This window comes from Saccopteryx leptura, chromosome 13, assembly GCF_036850995.1.
Source record: "Saccopteryx leptura isolate mSacLep1 chromosome 13, mSacLep1_pri_phased_curated, whole genome shotgun sequence".
Classification (NCBI taxonomy): Eukaryota; Metazoa; Chordata; class Mammalia; order Chiroptera; family Emballonuridae; genus Saccopteryx; species Saccopteryx leptura.
The window spans coordinates 27023450-27037399 of record NC_089515.1 but is presented as its reverse complement, the minus strand read 5'-3'; the positions used below and the strand labels follow the sequence as shown (position 1 = coordinate 27037399).

At 46.5% G+C, this 13950-nt stretch overlaps 1 protein-coding gene across 1 annotated transcript; it reads left to right on the top strand.

Annotated features, from left to right (window-relative positions):
- Positions 1–1335: 1335 nt before the first annotated feature.
- On the top strand, positions 1336–13717 carry HIF1AN (hypoxia inducible factor 1 subunit alpha inhibitor). Its single transcript, XM_066355563.1, has 8 exons — positions 1336–1553; positions 1823–2073; positions 5422–5570; positions 6611–6756; positions 7685–7791; positions 8102–8165; positions 8395–8505; positions 9580–13717. The coding sequence occupies exons 1-8, from the start codon at positions 1377–1379 to the stop codon at positions 9622–9624; spliced, it is 1050 nt and encodes a 349-aa protein (XP_066211660.1). The 5' UTR covers positions 1336–1376; the 3' UTR covers positions 9625–13717.
- The last annotated feature ends 233 nt before the right edge of the window (positions 13718–13950 follow it).

Here is a 13950-nt window from a genome sequence, read left to right as displayed (position 1 = left end):
AGAAGCATCAACTTGAAATTGCATCACCTTAGTTGTTCATTGATTGCTTCTCATATGTGCCTTGACTGGGGGGTGGGGGTGGCGCTCAAGGTGTGCCAGTGACCACTTGCTCAAGCCAGTGACCTTGGGCTCAAACCAGTGACCTTGGGCTCAAGCCAGCAATCATGGGATCATATGAATGATCCCACACTCAAGCCAGCGATCTCGAGGTTTGAACCTGAGACCTCAGTGTCCCAAGTTGACACTCTATCCACTGCGCCACCACTCGTCAGGCCTTGTATAAGTTTTTGTGTGTATGTATGTTTTCAATTCTCTTGGGTAAATTCTAGTAGTAAAACTGCTGAGTCATAGGATAATTCTATGTTTAACTTTCTGCAGAACTACAAAACTTTTTCAAAGAAGCTACATCATTTTACATTTCCATTAGCAGTGTACGAGTGTTCCAGTTTCTCCACATTCTCAATTAACACTTGTTATTGTGTTTTGGTATTTTTTATTATAGCCATCCTAGTGGCTATGAATGGTATCTCATTGTGGTTTTGATTTGCATTACCTCGACGACTAAAGATGTTGAGCAATTTTTCATGCACTTATTAGCCATCGTATGTCTTCTTTGGAAAAATGTTTATTCAAGTCTTTTGCCCATTTGCTTCTCCACCCAAGGCTCCACTGGAGCAAAGATGGCCCGGGCACTGGGGATGGCTCCTTGGCCTCTGCCCCAGGCGCTAGAGTGGCTCTGGTCGCGGCAGAGCGACGCCCCGGAGGGGCAGAGCATCGCCCCTGGTGGGCGTGCCGGGTGGATCCCAGTCGGGCGCATGCGGGAGTCTGTCTGACTGTCTCTCCCCGTTTCCAGCTTCAGAAAAATACAAAATAAATAAACAAACAAACAAAATACCGTATTTGATTTTAACAGAATTCAACTTGCCATGTATCTTTTGCCTAGACCTTCAAAACAACCTTTGTCCAACATCTATCAATCTGACAATTGCTTTTCTTTCTGACTTCCTTAGGTCAAGAGTTTGCTTTTCTCCCCATCCATTAGTGTAAAATTTAACGCCCCACTAAAAAACTTCCTCCTTCTTTGCCTTTTGTGCAGTCCTGGGCACATTGAGGTAGTAAAAATATTTTGTGAATTGGTTAACCAGGTTAGCAATTCTATACAGTTTAGTGGGCCTGACATCTGGCCCAGGTCCTGAAGGGCGGAGCCTAGCGTGTAGAACTGTTGGTCACCATTAGGCGGCGCTCCCCCAGGTCTCGGCTCCGCGTTTTCAGTGCCTCTTGAGCCGTTCTCGCAGCCCATCTCTATGGTTTCCGTTGTGTTTTTCTCTGGAATAGGCGGAGCTTCCGGTTCCGGCGGGCCGTCCCTAGCGGGGGAGATGGCGGCTACAGCTACGGAGGCTGCGGCCTCAGGCTCTGGAGAACCCCGGGAAGAGACTGAAGCTCCCGGCACTGCCTGGAATGAGTCCCAACTGCGCAATTATAGCTTCCCGACCCGACCCATCCCGCGTCTGAGTCACAGCGACCCCCGGGCGGAGGAGCTCATCGAGAATGAGGTAGGGGGCGGGGCCGCGTCCCGAGCGGGAGCGAGGGAGGAGGTGGTTGGGAGGCGAGGTCAGAGGCGATCGTTGATACAAGGGGGGCAGGCACTGGCTGGCTCGTAGACTAAGGCCTGAGGAGAAATGGAATTTGAGGGGTTCTGTTGGTTAACCAGAGAAATTATTCTGAAGTTGGGAAGTAGTTGGAATCATGGAACCAGAATCCACCAGCTCTTCAGGAAGACTTCATTTGTTTGTTTGTTTTTCCACCTGCTGTTTTCACTTAGGAGCCTGTGGTGCTGACCGACACTAATCTTGTGTATCCTGCCCTGAAATGGGACCTTGAATACCTGCAAGAGAACATTGGCAACGGAGACTTTTCTGTGTACAGTGCCAGTACCCACAAGTTCTTGTACTATGATGAGAAGAAGATGGCTAATTTCCAGAACTTTAAGCCAAGGTCCAACCGGGAGGAAATGAAATTCCATGAATTCATTGAGAAACTGCAGGATATACAGCAGCAAGGAGGGGAAGAGAGGTAAGTTCCAAAATGATGATTTTTTTAATGAGCTCTAAGTCATATTTTCCTTTCCTGTATTTGTTTGAGGATATGGAGGAGTTGGGTGAGTTCTCTAAATTGAAGGATGAAGGAATAGTGATGCTTGAACTGTGACTCCCTCATTCTTTGTTATTTTCATGAAGTCACAGCTGATACAGCGGTCAGGTAGGTGAACAAGATGAGTGAAATTTAGGTAAGAACTGATGAAGCTGAGTGCATACATCCCATTCAAAGAGGAAAGTCATTACTTGTTTCCATTTGGGAGTTCAGTTTCAGGATTGCCAAATAATTCAGATTTGGAAGAGAAGCCAGAAATCAGGATTTTTACTTCACATCTTTTAAACTTTTAAAGGTGTGCATCTAATTCAAATTTATAAAAAAGCTACAGCAGGCCAAACAAAATGTCTTTTTGGCCTTGAGAGTACCAGTTTGCAGCCTAAAATATTAGGCTGGCTGGGGATAGTTCAAGCTGAAAAGTTGTATAAATTGTTGATTCTGGAGTAAAGGGTATCAGGATCCTCTAGCTCAGGAGTCCCCAAACTACAGCCCGCGGGCCACATGCGGCCCCCTGAGGCCATTTATCCGGCCCCTGCAGCACTTCTGGAAGGGGCACCTCTTTCATTGGTGGTCAGTGAGAGGAGCATAGTTCCCATTTAAATACTGGTCAGTTTGTTGATTTAAATTTAGTTTTTCTTTATTTTAAATATTGTATTTGTTCCCGTTTTGTTTTTTTTACTTTAAAATAAGATATGTGCAGTGTGCATAGGGATTTGTTCATAATTTTTTTAATAGTCCGGCCCTCCAATGGTCTGAGGGACAGTGAACTGGCCCCCTGTGTAAAAAGTTTGGGGACCCCTGCTCTAGCTTATGGAAGATCCGATTAGACTGGGGCTATATTGATGTTCCACAATGTATCAGTGATAGCAAACACATGACACGCACACCAGTGATTTTTCCTTTCTGTTTTTATCCCTGTTTATGAGCTAAGTCCCTTAAGTAGGTCTCAGACCACATTCAGTTCTACTGTTGCATCTGAGGTACTGCTTTCACTAAGTTCTTCATGATAAATGACCATTTTTATCTCATTTGGTGTCCAGTCCTGGCCTTCCTGCCTCAGTTCTCCAAGACTCCCTCTTAGCGGTATGCGGCTGAGTGAAGGGATTTGAAATACCTTTTTTTCTGTCTTCCTGAGACTTAGCAGTTATCTCAATGATATGACTTTGACTAAAAGAGTTTCTAGAGCCTGAACTGTGATCGATCTGGTATTTATGTCTTATCAATACTGGTTTAGTTAAGTTGTCTCATGCATTAGTTTCTTTGAAATTATATGCATGCATATATGCATGTACACACATCAGCGTTCAGGTTGAGAACAATTTAAACATTGGTGGAGTGTAATTTCATTTAATGAACATATGCGCTGGAATCAGCATGAAATAAGACACATGAATCCTCTGGTTTCTCAGTCACTTTAAGTTTCTTATCGCCCACACTGAGAGCATTTTCCCTCACTAAGTATGAGCTATAAGTATAGTCTGTACTTTATGGGTGATTCAAGGAAAAATTTTTCCTGTGTCCAGGTTTTGCCCTACCAGCTGACTTTAGCACCAGCCATTTCCACTGCATAATTGTACAGGTTGTGATGATTCTGAGGTAAAGGGTGTTAGCATCTTCTTTGAGCTTTTTTGAGTATTTACTATTTAAGTATGACAGAAATTTAGATTCATGTTTCATGAGTGGTCCTGCTTTTAAGGTTACTTGCAAAACTTGTGTATGTGTATGCATATTATAATCTCTGGGGAGAGTAAAGGTTACATTTAAGTCTTGAGGGTTCCTTGTCCCCAAAAAGGTAGATAATGTTTCCAGCTTGAGAGGTTTCTAGTTAATGTTTTCCTTAAACATCATGATTGTAGGCATTGAGATACCTTTGAGCCTTTTGAAGGAGCTTTCTCAGGACCAGGAAAGGGCTGCTTCTGTCTCTTGTCTTCTGGTTTGTCCCCTTTATTAATGTCTATGGAGCTTGATTAAGTGTGTCTGGGTTTTCATTTGCTACTTCCTCAGGTGTGGTAGGAGCCCTGGGCCTGCAGAGAGCCTGATGAGACATCTTTCTTCAGCTGTAGAAGGCTGCTACAGAGAGGTGGCTGATCAGTTAAGATAAGCTAGGCTTCAAGTCAGAGCTCCACAACTCTCATTCATTCTACATGTTTGTCATTGGTCATCTGCAGGCTGTGCACTTACATCATCTTTTCCACTGTGGGACTCGGATTGCCCTTAGTAACTACTATCTGAAATTTTGCAGTTGTTGTGGCAGAAGGAAAAGATGTGGTGATAGTATGTACTGATTCTTTTTTTTTTTTCCAGTGAGAGGAGGGGAGGCAAAGAGACAGACTCCCGCATGTGCCCTGACCGGGATCCACCCGGCAAACCCACTGGGGGGCGATGCTCTGTTGCTAGCAGTGGAGCTCTTCTTAGCTCCTAAGGCTGAGGCCATGGAGCCATTCTCAGAGCCCAGTGCCAACTTGCTCTAATCGAGCCATGGCTGCAGGAGGGGAAGGAGGGGGGAGGGAAAGTGGGTGGGAGATAGAGAGGGAGAGGGAGTGAGAGAGAGAGAGAGAGAGAAGTAAGAAGGGGAGGGGTGGAGAAGCAGATGGGCGCTTCTCTGTGCCCTGACCAGGAATCGAACCTGGGACATCCATACGCCAGGCCAATGCTCTGCCACTGAGCAAACCAGCTAGGGCCTGCACTGGTTCTTAAAATTAACAGTTTGGAAGCAACACAAGTCACTTCCGTGGACATTTCATTGGCCAAAGCAAGTTAAATAAGCAATGTGTGTTAAATGGCTTCAAGGGGCTACAGAAGAATAACTCTCCACAGGGAAGGAACTAGCTCTTGGTGAACAGTAATATCTATTACAACAGCCTCAAGGGCCATCGGCGATGTCTTGGGCACTGAGAGTGTCTGGAACAGAGCTGATTCATCATTCTGGGGTCTCTGCATAGACTGAGGAATCTCTAAAAGAAATTGAAAGTTCTGTGTGTATGTGCATTTTTATTCAGAACCCTCCTTGGGTTTTTAAAGGGTTTATGCTGTGACCCAGAAAAAGTTAAGGATCACTTTTTAAAAATAAGTTTGGTGTTGAACAGTGTAAAGAAAGATAGGTAAAGATTTCGTTTCGTGAGAATCTGTGTTGGTTAAGATTCTCATGACAGTGGTTGTTCTCTGGAAGATGCTGCTGTGGGTCTGGGCTTAGATTTCCAGGTGTGGGGAGGCCATGCCAAGGGACGATGTGTACATGCACTAATGGGTTCTTCTTCTTGGGACACTTAGGTTGTATCTGCAGCAAACACTCAATGACACTGTGGGCAGGAAGATTGTCATGGACTTCTTGGGTTTTAACTGGAACTGGATTAATAAGCAACAGGGAAAGCGTGGCTGGGGGCAGCTGACCTCCAATCTACTGCTTATTGGCATGGAAGGTAAGAAATCTTTCAGAAAGCAGCATAGCTTGGAGTCGTACAAACCTGGTTCCTAATCCTGTGTCCACTATTTTCATTCCTTGATTTTGAACAAGTCACTTTTCAAACCTCAGTCTGCACTTTTCAAATCTGCAGAAGGAACATAATAGTATCTTATAAATAGCTGTGAAGATGAAATAAGAGTTGAGAGAGCAAATCTGGGGGGATGTCAGGGACTCTCAGCACTGAAGAAGGCGGCTGTTTTGGCCCACTCAGGCAGACCTGGGGATGTCTTCTATACACCAGGTCCTGTAGCAGGCCCTCTGCTCTCGAGGATTGTGGGAAGAATAAAGAACAGATGTGGCCCCATTATAAAGAGTATATAGAGCATACACACACTAGGGTAGAAGTAATTCAAGGTGGCATTTAAAAATAATTTTTCTTATTCAAATTATACAGCACTCTGTAGGAATCTGATATTCTTACCCCTCTAAGAATCAACAGCCTCATTGTTACTCTAAGAAGTGTTGCATCCACAGGAGTGTTTAAGAGGAGGAAAAGTTAGAATCTTTGCACTCCAAAAGAGCTACCCAAAGCAAGTACATATTCATACAACTTAAAATGACTGGTTAACTCTGTTAAAGAAGGCCATGTGTGCACTATTGATACCAGTCATTTCAGTTGTATCTAACTCTTGTTTTGTTGCCTTTGAATTCTTGCCATAGTCAAGAAGAGACTAAGTATATGTAATATATTACTTTACTAGACTTGAGTATCATTTTGTGGTATGCTGTTGCTTCTAGTAAGGTCAGCAACCATCAGTTAAGAAAGTCTGTTTTGCTAATTGATGCTGAATCCTTATTGCTAGACTTATTACTGATTAAAAGTGAACACCTAATTCACTGAGAGTTGTAATTGCCAGCTCCCAGATTCTGCCTGATTTTTTAATTAGGAATCCTTAGCTGATGCGGCAGCTGGATATCTCTCCAGCCCTGGGCCTTACGTTCCAACCTGTGCAATAAAGCCACTGCTCTGAATAAGAAAATATCTTCTTCTTACAGGAAATGTGACACCTGCTCACTATGATGAGCAGCAGAACTTCTTTGCTCAGATAAAGGGTTACAAGCGATGCATTTTATTCCCTCCGGATCAGTTTGAGTGCCTCTACCCATATCCTGTTCATCATCCATGCGACCGACAGAGCCAGGTGAGCTCCTGGGGTCTGAGGAAAGGATAGAACTTGGGGATCCAGGGCTGGCGTGTCTTTCCCCGCTCTGTGGGGTGTGCCAGGTTTGGACAAACTCCGAGGACAAGTCCACAGTGGGGCAAAAGTAGGTCTGCAGTTCATATGGAAAATAATACAATAATTAATAAAGAATACAAGGTTAAACTTTGCATACTCATAACTCTAAGCCTACTTTTGCCCCACCCTGTATATTCCAGGCCCCTGTGGCATTGCCCAGTTGTTTAAAGTATAAACAGCCCCGTAGAGCTGGTTCTGGAGGGCAGACCCTGTCACTGATGCTGATGGAGTCAGGTCACTCTATTTGATTGGATTACACGTCATGGGACAAAATGTTATGTCTCCACTGGATTTAATAAGTGTTTTCTTTTGTCATGGATGTTACTTCTTTTTGACAAAGAGGAGGGCCAGTAGAATTGAGCTAGATTACTTAATGTCTTTTCTGGATCCAGGTAGGTATATGGTTGACTTTGTGGCCAACCACAGAGGTCCTTTTCTTTCTTGAGGTGAAAGCTGCCCAGCTCCTTCATGTAGGAATCTTGACTGGTTAGAATATGTTTGAGAGAAAGCTTCTGATGGTTTGGGTGTCGGGTGAATCCCAATTCCTCTTATCTGCAGGCCATGAACAAGTTTTCTGACCTGCAAGCTGTGATGTTTGGCTCTGACCGCAGGAGCACTGAGGCCTAGTACTCACTCAGTGTTTGAGCATGGTCTGACCTCCAGTTGTTCTCTTAGGGAGTGTGTGTATGTTTAACCTGTGTGTGTCTTCTGCTGGATATAAATTTTAAATTCATTTTTTTAATGCATCTTGTTTGACTACTAACTTTCACATAGTAGTTAATGATAAAAATTTGGTGATTAACTGATCTTCTCTTTCTCTTGATTCTCTCAGGTGGACTTTGACAATCCTGACTACGACAGGTTCCCCAATTTCCAAAACGTGGTTGGTTACGAAACAGTGGTCGGTCCTGGTGATGTTCTTTACATCCCAATGTACTGGTGAGGAGGGGCTAGGGCTGGGGACTTCTTGGAGCTTTTCTTCCCATTCCCTGGAAAACGTTACTTGTGTCCCTTCTGAGTTGTGACACAGTTGGTCTTATGTAATCTACAGGAAGGTTGGCGTATCCAGATGTGAGCATTCTGAACACGGGGGGAAATGAGAACCTTATCTTTCTAGCCCCAGGGTGTGTTTGAGAGGATGAGCATAAAGATACTGTCTTCATGATTTCCCTTAGCTGGACTCTACCTAGTTCTCCATCCGTCCCTTTGGGCAGGGTTGATGGCAGACAGCCTGTTTATTTTCTTGCAGGTGGCATCACATAGAGTCATTACTAAATGGAGGGATTACCATCACTGTGAACTTCTGGTATAAGGTGAATATGGGTCTTTTCCTAGGCGGGACTGGGGTGAGGTAGGTGTAATTATTTGGGGGCGGGGTGGGGAGGTTGGCTGTCTCTGGAAGTGATTCCCAAATCTTTGGACAGATGAAGAAGGATGGGCTTGAACTGTGATTCTTAGAAGGGAGGGTGGTGCCTAGGAAATAGTGGGTGACACTGAAGCCTTCTGCTAAAGGCGTTTGCTGAGCTGTTGCTTCCTTTGCAGGGGGCCCCCACCCCTAAGAGAATCGAATATCCTCTCAAAGCCCATCAGAAAGTGGCCATAATGAGGAACATTGAGAAAATGCTTGGAGAGGCCTTGGGGAACCCACAAGAGGTATGTGGCTGCCCCAAGGTGGCACTCTTATGGTTCAATGGGCAGAGACCAGGGGAAGTCAGGACTGGTGTCACATTCTCCATAGCTCCTCTGTTTCAGTATCTGGTGTCCTCTCCATAGAGGTTATGGGTATGTTCAGAAAAGCTTTGTTTTCTGGTGAGAGCTGGGCTTGACTGGCGGATCAATTATAATCTGTTCCATGCTAGTGATGATGTTCCCCATGGGGCTTGTGTGCCAGCTGGGGACCCCCCCCCCCCCGAGGGGATTCTTTTGGAATGGGAAGCGAGCAGTAAAGCATCTCCTCACGCTCTCCCAGCTGTGCCAAGGCTGCTCTAGGTAATGTTGAGACCTGCTTCCCACACAGGTGTGCCAGTGGTCCAGCAGATAAATTGGGGGAGGAGTTGTATTTGTAATGCTCTTGCCTCTGTCCTGTGGGTAGCCCCAGCATACAGACGCCCTGTGGGGATGGGAGGTGGCACTTGCCTTAATTTTAGATGACCTTTTCAGGATATAAAGGCATGTAACTTTCTTAAGACACATTTTTGGAAATAATGCAAACAGTTTTTAGGTGTTTGGGGATTATTAGCTCCTCTGACCTTCTGTCTGTCAGTTTGGTGCTGCTTACAGATACAGGGTATTATGAGAGCGAAGCTAACACAAGGTGGATCCAGAGGAGAGAGCCATGCCCCACAGTACTGGGTTGATTTCCAGGAAGAAAGTTGGTTAGAGAAGTGTTTTTCAACCTGTCCATGGACTAGTCCTCCAGAAATATTGTGCCAGTTTGCAAAAGAGTTAACCACCCTGATGTTGTATGAAGATGACAGACCCAATGATCTTAGTTGAATTTGCTTATGCTCAGGGTGATTTCTGTCTCAGCAGTCCCCAAAATAGTTCTCACATTTTCACTGGTCCCCAAGTGTAAAAAGGTTGAAAACTACTGGGTTAGAGGGTTTACATGATTGAAAGCCTTGTACCTGCCCTTGACTGGACATTGAATGTCTCCAGACACACCCCTGTCTGGCTCCAGAGTCAGGGACTAGGCAATTCTGACTGGCTCCTCATATCTTTTCACAGGTGGGGCCCTTGTTGAACACAATGATCAAGGGCCGATACAACTAACCTGCCAGGAGTTGAGGTCTCCTGCCAGGTGATGCTAGCCCGTCCACACCGCTTCATCGATGAAGACAGGAGACTCCAAGCACTAGTATTGCACGCAGCACTTAATGGACTGGACTCTTGCCATGGCCCTGGAGGCAGGTGTTTGGGGCAAGGCAGGGTGGTTGGCACTCCACTCCCATTTGGAGAGACTTCATACCCTTGCCTCTGTGCCCCAGCACCTTCCTCCTGCCCCCCTAAAGTCCTGCATTCAGTGTGTGGAGTTCCAGCTTCTGGTTGTCATTATGTTTGTTTGTGTCAGTGTGTCAACTTTGGGATGTGTGTGCATGCACACGCACGTGTGTATCTGTTCCTTACGCCCTTCTGGGTCAGGACCGTACTTCTGGCTCTCGGCCCTATCTTCTGCAACCTCTGCCTCTGCCTGAGATAGGGAAGATGTTCTTGGGTGCCCGCTACATCTGGGCTGCAGGGCCAGAGCTATCCTGCCCTTGAGGTCAGTTGCCTTCCTTCAGGTTTCAGAGAATCAGGCTCTAGGGCGGGTAGGATTGGCTACTGGGACTCTAATGGGGAGAGTGCGAAAGAGGCTTACTTTGAGAGCCTAGAAAGCTTCCTATGAGAGAGGATTAGACAGGTTCCAACTTGGACCTTCATGCTTAAGCCATACATAGAAAAGAGCCTTGGGACGCAAGAACCAAGAACTGTACATAAGTTTCCAGTTGCAGACACATACAGCTTCTCTCTTTCAGCACCAGCTCTTGCTCCCTATGCTGGGTACTAAGGGAGTCCTTTTAGCAGTGGCCTCTCTGGTTCTCGGGGTGCACGCCTCTGTGCAGGTGCAGGGGTGTGCGTGTGTGTGTGTGTGTGTGTGTGTTCACACTGGCCTGCCTCTCTGCTTACCAAGTTTCTCTTGCTTCATCTTGTCCAGTGCTACATGCAGTGGGAACCCCAGGGCAGTCGCGCCTGCCCTAAGCTAAAGATTTTAAACTCGGTGTTAGCCATTGGACGTCAGGGCTCACTGCAGCCTGCCTGAGGCTGACTGGCTGGAACCTCTGTGCCCGGGCCACGGCCTCTGTGTCTGTGGAAACAAAATGGAATCATGCTTAGGCAGCTAACTTACCATCTGTTTTTCACCTCACGGCAAGGACAAAAATGTGGCCTTGTTCTTAAAGCCAGAGCCTCTGCCAGACCCCACTGTAATATTCCATAAACACTCAGAATTCTGTCAGGGCAACTGGTGGAGCACAGAAGTGTCGTTTCCTTTCTGTTCTAGCTACTCATGGGAACCCTCTCAGGGCTGCAGCTGACAACTGGGCAGCTGTGCACTGCACAACCTGAAGGGCCACCTTTCTCATCTGTTCAGTGGAAGTGGAGTCCCGGGGATCGGGCAGTGTGGTGGCCCTGTGTCTTGTCACCTCCACTTCCATCTCCATGCCCCTTTTCTCTGGAAGGAAAGAGGAGTTGGAGACTCTTGCGTTTTCTTTATCCTTCCTTTTTTTTTTTTTTTTTTTTGGCCAAAGGTTTACTTCTGATTTCTGAGCTATGGCTCTTACCCCCAAAGCTCAGTTTACAGTTTCAGTGCACTGATGGGCTGAGAAGACGTGTATGTGTGTCATCTGTGTATGTATAATATTTTAGGGAGGGCTGTTTATTCTTAGTACCCCGTTCTGGGGCTCTCTGATGCAGTGTGTGTGCGCAAACACGGTACTTTCTCAAGTGTAGTTCTTTCAAATATAGCCAATGCTGAAAAACGATGCCGTGATCTCCATCCCTCCATCTGTTTTGGGAAAGGAACACACAAAGAAAACAAGGCAGACATTAGTTAAACTTGACCATGGCCACACTCTGAAGGATAGATTATTGTTGTTCTCCATAGCAGGTCTGCTGCATTCCTGGCTCAGCCTGCAAAGTTCAGGCTGACGTGCAGCTGGGAGGTGTGTGCCACTCAGCTGGCCCTTGCTGGGGGCTAAGGGGACAGAGGGGCTAGGGCCTGCACAGGATCGGTTGTGACCCTTGGGTAGCATAATAGTGACCCCTGATTATTAGACACCTAATACGTGCTTTTTCTCTCTGTGCCTCACTATCCTGCACAGTAGGTGTTCTGAAGAAATGTGCTCAGAGAGGTTAAGTGATTAGTGGCAATCAGGATTCCAACCTAGTGCTGTTTGGCTACAAACTCACTGCTGCTCTTTTTCCACCATATTATACCAATTCTTTTTCTTCTCCTTTGTACTACAGGCCAGCCCTCAGATTTTACGGCACTAGGCATTGTGTGGTGCAGGCAGCTTAGCTCAAGATGGTGCAGAAGATAAAGGATAGGGTGAAAGCTCTTCTGGGCTCTGGCTGAAGACATCCAGGAGAAACTGCCAGGAAGCCATATGGGGAGACTGGGTTCTAGATCCCGTTGTGTTACTAGTGTGTCTGAATAGGTCCCGTAACTTCCCAGCATGCTTTTGCATCGGTAGAATTGAAGATCTAATTCTAGGTGATCACTGAGAACCTTGATTCATGTTCTGCTGTGTCCTTTTCCCCAAGGAAGAGGTTGAGGCTCTTCCCTCCACATACGTAGGTTAGAGCCATTCAGGCCCAAATTCTGCTTGGAGCAGAGGAAACATTTCTTCCCTGTTGCTTACCCCTATTGTGGAGGCAGACTCCATTGGAAGGCAGGGGTTTGGGCCTTTTTGGAGGTCAGCAGGTACAGAGGAAACTACTGTTTTATGAAGTCATATTTGTTGGGGGGTTGGAGTTGGGGATGAAGGAGGGGCTGTTCTGGGCATTAGTTGAGCAGATGCCCAGGATGCCTGGGGGAGACCAGCTTCCCCTACAAATCAGAGCTCTAAATTACAAGGTTTTTACCAGCGCGAACAGTTGGGGGAAGTCGTCTGCTCTCATTTACGTAATGGTTTCTGTCACTGGTGATTAGACACAGGATGAAGGAAAAGAAATTTGACAATTAGGAATGAGCGATCATTAATCTGAATCTGTTAGGAGACAGAGAGGGGAAGGATCCTTATCAATGGGCCAGCCCAATGTGGGCAGACTCTCCCTCTGCCCTCTTGAGACTGTTGGGTCACATACCCTTTTATTGTTCCCACAAGCAGGATGAGCTGGTATTTCTTAAGGAAGACTAGGTGGGCCAGTTCCCAGCTTGAGGTGGAGACGGGAACACATCTACAAGACTAGCCAACACAGAGAGATGGGTGTCATGTGCAAATGATAGGGCAAAGAATCACAATGGAATAGTTTTGATGTGCTATTTGTGAAAAATGTGTTTAATCAACTCTCCAGACAGCCAACCAATGACAACTGTTGAATTCATTCCAACACTGCAGAGTGTGGAGAAAACCTGGTCTTCATGCTCCAGGAGCTTTTGCTTAGTTGGAGCAGACACCACATGAAACACTAGAGGTTATGGAGTCTGCCTCTGCACCTTGTGAGAACAAGGTTAGAGACTGTGGAGGGAGGAGGATCAGTAGAAAGCAGAGCTTTTCCTCCAGGCTCCGCCAAGCCCCTGTACACCCCAGGGAGGGAGTCTGCAGTCCTGGCCTCCCAGCAACATTGACCCCCTCAGCGCAGCTGTAGCTGTATATGGAAGCACAGAGGCCCCTGCCCAGATGTGTGAGCAGGTGATGAGATTACTGAAAGGCTGTCTTGGGTGTGGAGTCACAACTTGGATCTTCCCGGGTCTCCACATTTCCTCCTCTCATCCCTCTGTCTCCTCAGACTTCAGGGGCAATGTTAACTTGCACTGGTTGGTATTTCTTCCTCTTTTTTGTGACTTGTGTGTGGTGGGTTCCTTAGAGGCTCCCTCAAGGATTGGGGGCAGGTTTAGCAGTGTAGTGGTTGTCTTCTGAGAAAGTGAACTTCCCAAGGATGAGGCGCCCCCTGGTAAATTCCCTACCCTTCACGATCCAGTGCTGAGTTTAATAGGGTTGCAGGGAATGGCCCTCAGTGATGAGCTTTACCCAAACAGGGTAGATGCTTGGATGCACCTGGAAGTGATTCATGGGGTTCCACAGGCCCTGGCCTGATGTCAGCCCATTTTCTCTTTTTCTTTGGGACCTCCAGTGCTTGTCCTCCAGTTCCTGCCCTTATCTCTGGTTCTCACAAAATGTCCTAAAAAGATGTCCCAACTCCCCTTTCCAGCCCCCCCCCCCCCCCCCCGTTTCTCCTCCTCCTCTCCTTGCCCAGTCTCTTCAGCAAGATCCCTTTTCTTAGACAGTTGCCCTTTTCTCAGAAGCTCCAGACTGCCAGTGTTTGGATAGACTTTCTCTAGGATCCTCCTCTCTGGGATTATTGCTATTGATCTTAGAGTCACCCTCCTTTCCTGAC

Excerpts from the sequence above, each read along its gene's own strand:
- HIF1AN (XM_066355563.1), top strand. The coding sequence starts at position 1,377 with ATGGCGGCTACAGCTACGGAGGCTGCGGCCTCAGGCTCTGGAGAACCC. Across the intron at positions 2,074-5,421 it reads CAGCAAGGAGGGGAAGAGAG|GTTGTATCTGCAGCAAACAC; the intron begins GTAAGTTCCAAA and ends TGGGACACTTAG. Across the intron at positions 7,792-8,101 it reads CTTTACATCCCAATGTACTG|GTGGCATCACATAGAGTCAT; the intron begins GTGAGGAGGGGC and ends ATTTTCTTGCAG.